At 35.8% G+C, this 7,911-nt stretch overlaps 1 protein-coding gene across 1 annotated transcript; it reads right to left on the reverse strand.

Moving 5' to 3' along the window:
• Positions 1 to 734: 734 nt before the first annotated feature.
• Positions 735 to 6,144, reverse strand: LOC125835779 (transcriptional corepressor SEUSS-like). Its single transcript, XM_049514879.1, has 9 exons — positions 5,215 to 6,144; positions 4,991 to 5,110; positions 4,550 to 4,598; positions 3,698 to 3,912; positions 3,519 to 3,587; positions 2,948 to 3,042; positions 2,256 to 2,349; positions 1,982 to 2,051; positions 735 to 1,510 (listed from the first exon to the last, which is right to left on the reverse strand). The coding sequence occupies exons 1-9, from the start codon at positions 6,142 to 6,144 to the stop codon at positions 735 to 737; spliced, it is 2,418 nt and encodes an 805-aa protein (XP_049370836.1).
• Positions 6,145 to 7,911: the final 1,767 nt, after the last annotated feature.

A 7,911-nucleotide genomic window follows, 5' to 3' on the forward strand; every position in this document is an offset into this window, starting at 1 on the left:
GACATGAAAAGTTATTATCCAATAAACAAGCAACCTCGTCGCTTCTGATTGGTGGAGCACTCTGCAGCTTCACCAACTTTCTGACGCAAACAACTTTTCAGTTGTACAGCACTTTGACCACTGGATGAGTATTCATACTCTGCAGAGGACCAGGTCCCTGCACTTGTGAAGAGATCATCAAAACATCAAGGAACATAAGAACTTATCATATATCTTCAACCAAACAAGTATAAATTTAAGGCAAAATACCTAATGATCATCTTATGTTTGGTGTGTCTCATTCAGATCCCTCAAAACTATCAATAGTGTTGATTACCCCTTGAACTTGTTATTTGATAGTCTTTACCCTCCTAGATGTTGAATTTACCATTCGTATTCCTCATGCTCCAACTTGAGTTAAATATTATTATTATGTAATTATAGTAATTTATACATTGTGATAATCATAGACCTAATAATATCCACATTTTGGACTTAAAATACGAAGTACTATAATAATAGAGAACTGGAAAACAAAAAGACCTAAGCTTTAAAGAAAGTTGATGCACTCGGTGCAAAAGGGAAAACTATTAAGTTATTAGTTGATAGCTATTACAACAATGAAAGAAGAAAACATCTTCATTTCATATAAAACCACTAGTAAAAGTTATACTAGCAAGAAAGGAGAACTTGCATTACTAAAGTTTCTAAACATGCAACAACTGATATTGATCCCAAAGGAAACCATGAAATTTTCACTCGAACTGAATGTCATCGATAGGATCCATTTTGCCATTCAAGTAAGGCAATTGATCATTGATTTGCTGGTTGTTGCTACGAGTATCATTCACCATTAACGTCCCAGATAAAGGAGGTTCAATGTGAATGCCAGGGAAAAGACTTGCCCCATTCAAATTCTCCAACTGATCCATGTAATAGCCTTTGCCAACCGTCCCATCTGTTTCAAAACCATATAAGTACTTACCAATGTTCTCATTCTGGTCCAGAACTAACTTAGTATCAATCGTAGCATCAGCTGCAGCAACGGCAAAGTTTTGGGAAGTGACAAGATCTTGTTCAACCTTCACCGTTGAGCTAAGATACTCGTTAGGTTCAATGGACGTTGTACTAGAGGGAACAATAACAGATGGTTGAACTATCGGTAGCCTAATGAAAGAAGAAGGATGAGTTGTGGAGATTGACTGATTCAACACAGGCTCGGTAGGAGCACGAAGAACAGATTTCTCCCCTGAGTTTGTCATTTGTTTCATTCTTTTAGGTTCGACGAGGTCTGCTTGGTGAACTACTAGCCTTTTGGACGATGCAGTAGAGGAAGTTGGCGATGTAGCATGAGGGGAACTACAATTCAAACTTCTTGTGCCTTCATTAGTAGATGGATAAGGAGCAAAACTTATTACTGAAGAGTGCTGACTTATTACATCATCAATATGTTGTTGAGGCACTCTCTCTGCAACTGAATTCTGTGTCACACGTACTGCAGCTGATTCACGATGAATCATGGCCATGGCCTCTGAAAAATTAGAAAGAGTTAGCTACAATCATATCTTAACAGTTTGCATTTTGCATCATAACATGGTACAAAAACAAACAGGATGCTGTCCGATGTCAAAGACATGATTTTTTTTTTAGTTTAGGCTCATTTTTGCACTCTTCACGAAAATGTTTAAAAGGTTGGCCTTATCTTTATGCAGAAATTTTCTACTCACTAAACACACAACAACAGTCCATTAAGATCAAGACTCGCTTCGGTAAGCTATACACCATAGTTGCAGACAGATACGGAGACTAATTTTAGGAGTAGAATGAGTATCAAACAAACCATATCAGTGTCACGTGGAATTAATGAAGGATATCAACAACAAAAAGATTTAGTCATTGTGACTTTTTAAGGGTAGAAATGAATAGATAGGATTTCATGATGCAGACTGAGGAAACAAATAAGAATTCATTGAAACAATATGTTTGAGTTATTTCAGTATACCTCTAGGTCCGATCCCGTATTTCTTGCTGTAGTCCATTAGATCTTTCATGCTGCTGACTATTTCTGATATCTATAATTCATCAAAAAGAGTAATTTTTCAATTCAAAACTGTCAAGAAGTTCGTAGAATATAGGATGTTTAATGTATCTCTAACTCATCCTTTGATGGCAGACATGCACGAAACAGTGCAGTCCCTCAAATTAGATAACACAAGGCATTCTAATGTGCACATAATCCACTGACAGGATGATTAGACTGAAAAAAAGACAAATACCTGGAGACATCGGACATAGCGTTTGGGATAACCAAGGTCATTGATCAATGACTTGTCCAAAGTTCTTGCTAATTCACGTATTGTTGGGGCAAACCTGCAGCAATTCATGAAGATACAGTTCATGAAATGTCAAAACTATTATAACATGGTTTCACTAAAATGACAAGGACAATAACCTCATATAGCAAAAGATCACAAATATGAAATATTACAGGTAAAATGTTAAATATTCATACAGGACGAGTGTACGAACAATGTCATCAAAGTAAGTGTCTCATTTTTCTCTTTTTGGCCTTTTATTCGAGGGTTTCTATTTTGTCTTCTTAGCGAGGCAAATTGTAGAATGTACTAAGCAATTTGTTCTTCATTCCTAAACTCTTCCATAGGCTCGGGTGGCTAGATTAAATGCCACCACCTAATAATAATGTCGAAAAATATTTGGAACGATGTCTAATACACTCAAACTCCAAAATTGCATTATATTTTACACACACTAGAGTTCTCAAAGAAGATGTTATAGTACAAATTCTTCCACTATAGTGTATAAGTTAGGCTTCTATAGACTATAGTCACATCGTACAGGAGACGAAAAAATTATTGACCATTAAACATATACATGTTCGAAATGGAATTAGCATGTCATGAACTGTACTAGTCGATGTGAACGTAAAACAGTTGGATAAACAACTTACTTGTTGGAGGTTCTTTGAAACTCTTCAGGAGAAATCCTTGAACTACTCTCAGCAAAAACTTGGTATTTTTGGATTGCTTCCTTGAGTTGATGAACCTGGATAAACAATGTTTTACACCTCAATGAGAAGTTTGTGCTTCTTTTCAAACTCACAGAAAGAACTTCTTTTCCCTATAAGAGATTTAACAAACCGTTTGGACATGGAAGTTTTTTCCTTTTTTCAAAACATTGTTTGGTTATACATTTGTAATTGGACTGATTTTTGGTTAGTTTTTGAAGATGAGTTTTCAAAACTGGTCTAAACGCGACTGCGACTTCAACTTTTAAGTGAAATGCATGTCCAAACACAACTTCAACTTACAAATGCCATTTTTCAGCTTCAACTTCAAAAACTCTTTTTTTTCTGAGTCTCAACAAAATCTATATCCAAACGCCTACTTAAAAACTCCTCCGTCTAATAATCAGTTTTCACTATCAACTTCAAAGTGACAAGACATTAAGATTAAGGTCAGAAAGTAGTCGAAATCACAAGCTGATCAATACGAAGGAAAGCTGGTGTAATGTTTATATACCTGGGGAGTAACTGATTTTCGACCAATATAAACCTCGTGAAATGAACAGCAGAATTCCCACACACGAATCTATCACATTAAAAGAGGCGAAAAAAGGATGTTCAGTCATCAAGAATTTTGGGCAAGTTCAAGAACTTTAGAAAAAAGAGGACCTAAGGATTAACTTAACAACATTTAACCTTTAGATCTGCAGAGAACACAATTCTCAGCCGGCCTTCACGGACCACTCGTCCTGCCTCATATACAGTTTGTTCTGTTACTTTTGGGTAGTTCAGAACAATGTGACCGGATGGTGTATAACTTTCTTCTGGTATATCCATATAAAGAAGCTCGTCCAACATACCCGTCTCGTACTTAAGTTTGCATAGCCTAGGTAAAACTTCTGCACTTATCTCTAAAATCCACAAAAAAGTGACAAGTCAGTAATTCAGAAATTAAGCAGTAAATTTTCAAAGTAACAACACTGTCCTTTCTATATAGTTTTTCTATATACTTTGTGACAGTTCTCACTATTAAATAAAAGGGCAGCTCTGGTGCAAGAAGATTCTTGCGTTCACGCGCAAGGGGTGTGATGTAGATAGCCTACCTTGACGCAACTTGCAAGCATGAGTGGCTTAATTCCACAGCTCGAACTAATGACCTATAAGACAATTTGCCATTGTTCTGAGGCTCCCCTTCGTTCTCACTATTTAGTACTATGACATAATGTATAAACCTCCAAATCAAAATAATTCAACAAAACTAGTTTTTGCCGCCTTAAACATAGTATATTCTAAAAGTAAATATAAAGATACCAGAGCAAGAAAACTAAAGGAGTCTATGTTAGCTAACAACTTATAGGACTCAAAATTATCCAATCATCACCAATTTAATAAGTGACAAAAAGGACCTGTATAGAAGATTGGATGTCGTTTGTAGAGAACTATGTTAGTGTATATATAGGTTCTTTAATCATCGTATACAGCTTCTGTATGGGAGTATTACCACATCAATACAATCATAAACCAAAATATGTGACGTCGAGGACATACCAAAACCAGCAGTAGGCCTCACATTGCAGATCTCACAGCACCATGCATCCTGCAGTTAATTTAAATTAAAATTAAAATCCTAAAGGAAAACCAGCATTGCAGTGAGGCTACTCATGCTAGATGTCTTTCACACCGGGCAGAAAATAAAACGTATCGAAATAATGTCATATGTTGAGATCACAAAACTCAGTGTAAAACATTTATCCATTTTTTTGGTTTTGGAAAGGCAAGTTGAACAATTGTAGATAACAAGATGATCAATCTTACATAACCAATTTTTTCCAACTAATGAAAAAAACTAAATGTCAAATATGTTAAACTGAAAAAATTTGAATTCCATCACATCAAAACACATACTTAAGGAAAAACATGTTGGCAAAAGTATTTTCTTCCATCTTGAAGAAGAATTTCTCACGGAGGACGAAATATAAGGCTACATACCTTAGGGAAAATACAACCTATCAGTTGTCTACGTTCATTCGATGAGAGGCACAATCTCTTCTTGGCATTAGGAGCAAAGAATTCTGCAACTAAATTCATCCAAAACTCGATATTGTTGTCCTGTATTATCAAGTACCATAAGATTGTCCATATGAATTGTCAAAAATACATCTTACGTATTAAATAAAAAACTCATAGTGTTTCTTTTACTAGGAATATCTTACTTTTGGTCTTTGTTGCTTACGATACATGTACAGCTTCAAACGTTGAGCGCACATTTCTGGTGTATAGATTGATCTTACATCAGGTACAGCTGCTGGAAGTTTCTCATAAGTCCTCGATAGTTGCATTTGCTTCTGTAACAGCCACAGCAAGTTAAGCTGAGAAGCTCTTGATGGACACGGTCCATTCGTCAACGATGCACTTGGAAGCTGAGATGCTACATTCATTTGAGGAAAAGTTGGTGGAAAAGACTCTTCGATTAGCTTCTGTTTCCCCTTCCTCAATGACTCTTCCAAAATCGTAGGTGGAACTAAACATTCACAGTTAGTTTCGACCGCACCATCTTCCTTGTTCTTTGTAATATGATGCTCAAGTGACTGAAGCACAGTCTGTCCGGGACGATACATGCTCCTCTCCTTGTCCAAGGCCTCCAATATTTTTGCATTCTCCTGAAAGCGGAGTCTGGATGAACTGAGCATACCTTGCTGATATGCTAACTTCATCAGGGAAAAAGTCGGTGCAAATGCATCTTCGAGTAGCTTCTTTTTCTCATTCCTAAAGGTATACTCCGGAATCAAAGGTGCAACGAAAGATTCCTGTTTTATTATTACAGCACTGGCTTCCTTATTCGTTGTGATATGATGATTGGGGGCCGGACGAGACATGGTTGTCTCCTTATCCAAGTTTTCCAATGATTTTGGATTATCTTGAAGGCTGACTCCAGATGAACCAAACAATCCTTGTGGATCACTATGACCAAAGCTAATTATATTGCCAGAATGAAATGGCTTTTCACTCACAGAGCTGTCCTGAATCTGTTTGAATTTCAGCGGTCTGTGCCGCGGCCTTGGCACGTGCTGCGGCTGAGCTACAACGTTCTGATCCTCGGGCAACGGGGCCGAAGGAGAAAATAAGATGTTATCATTTGCCATTTTAATTCCTTCCAATTACCACTGAGGATGCTAGAAAAGTAGTATTTAGTAAATCATTGGCAAATAATAGTTTTACCATAAATGTTATGGTTAGAGTATTAAGTAACAAGCAATATATGGAAAAAAAATGTTGAGCTTAAACAGAAATCTCATATTGAAACTTGATGAGGAAAATAATCTAATGTATAAGGTGGTGTGAGGCTTTCCAGGAAAAATGTTGTAGGCTTGGCCCAAAGCGGACAGTATCACATCATGTTAAGAGTTTCTTTAGGCGGACTTAGCCCAACACTTTGTAACCCGAATTCAACGTTTATACTCATCGGTTTTAGTATTAGCTAAACTTGAGTTCCATAATCATGCACTGCTTTTATGAAACTTATATTGGATGTCTATGAACAAAGTCTCACGTGGAAAGTAGAAAAGAAAAAAGATGTTATTTATAAGGTGTTGAATACTCTTAATGGTGAGAGGCGTTTTTTAGAATCGTCATAAGAATTTTTCATGTACGTCGATTACTAGTATTAACAACCTTCTTCAATGAACCATCCCTACTTCATCTAACATTAACAAACACAATCAAGACTCAAGTTCAAATAACAAAGTCATTTATCTAGCAATGATCTCTCAAGATAGAAAGCATTTAAACTACAACAGAAAGAAGTTTACATTTCTAACATCTTTCACCACATTTCAATGGCATAATACATAGATAGACATGTTAACTTGCCCTCAACTGACAACTAAACACTCTAACTTTGAGAATGCATCTAGACACCTCAACTTATTCCTATTGTGTCTCGTTTGATGCTGATGTGACACAAATTTTGGAGGTGTCTAGAAGATCATTTTGTAAGCTGGAGTGTTTATTTGAAACGGTGAAAACGAGTTGACGTGTTTAGATGTGCATCCTCAAAGTTGGAGTGTTCAGTTGTCAGATGAGTCCAAGTTAAGGTGCTTATACTTGTATTATGCCCTACTTCAATTGTTAAATGTTTTAGGTATTTTTGTGATTTTCAGTCGATGTTTTTTGATCTATTCTTTGTATGGTCTTTATATATCACATTCAATACATTTAGAGCTTGTTTGGATTGACTAATTTTAGGTGTTTTTAAGTCAAAATAGGTTTTAAGCAGTTTTGTAGTGTTTGGATAAATTAAAGAAGTATTGTTAAGCACTTATTTTTAAGCCAAAATAACATAACTTATAAGATAAAAGTCTGTCCAAATAGGCTCTTAACCTTCAAAGTAGCCAATATGAGTTATATAAAAGTCCTAGATACTATTAAAGACAAATATGATTTGGGGAACTTTGTAAGTAAATTCAAAGTAAAAGGTGGTGTGAAAAATTTATTACTACCATTAGAATTTATAAGATTATTTACCTTTGTTAAATGAAGTTTAGGCATCAACGCCTTAAAATAAGAAGTCAACTTTGATATAACCGCGGAGTCAAAATACCTATTTGGGAATTTGGATATGAATTTAATGCGAACAAACTTAGAGGGCGTCTGTTTGACCAACTTTTAAGTAGTTTTCAGCCCTTAAGAGTGTTTGGATATTTTTAAAACGACTTTAAAAAGTTAAGAGTTAGAAGTAAGTACCCCCCTAACCCACCCTACTTTTCATTTTTAACCTACAGGTTACTGAAGTTTGACTTTTTAAAAACTATTTTTAAGCTAAGCCAAACAGACTTTTAATCCAAATTGGTAATCCGAAGTTCAACGTCTACTTCTAAGGATGAATGTTGATATAGGCCTGTGTAAACATC

This window comes from Solanum verrucosum, unplaced genomic scaffold, assembly GCF_900185275.1.
Source record: "Solanum verrucosum unplaced genomic scaffold, falcon-dt-bn FXZP01000128.1, whole genome shotgun sequence".
Lineage (NCBI taxonomy): Eukaryota > Viridiplantae > Streptophyta > Magnoliopsida > Solanales > Solanaceae > Solanum > Solanum verrucosum.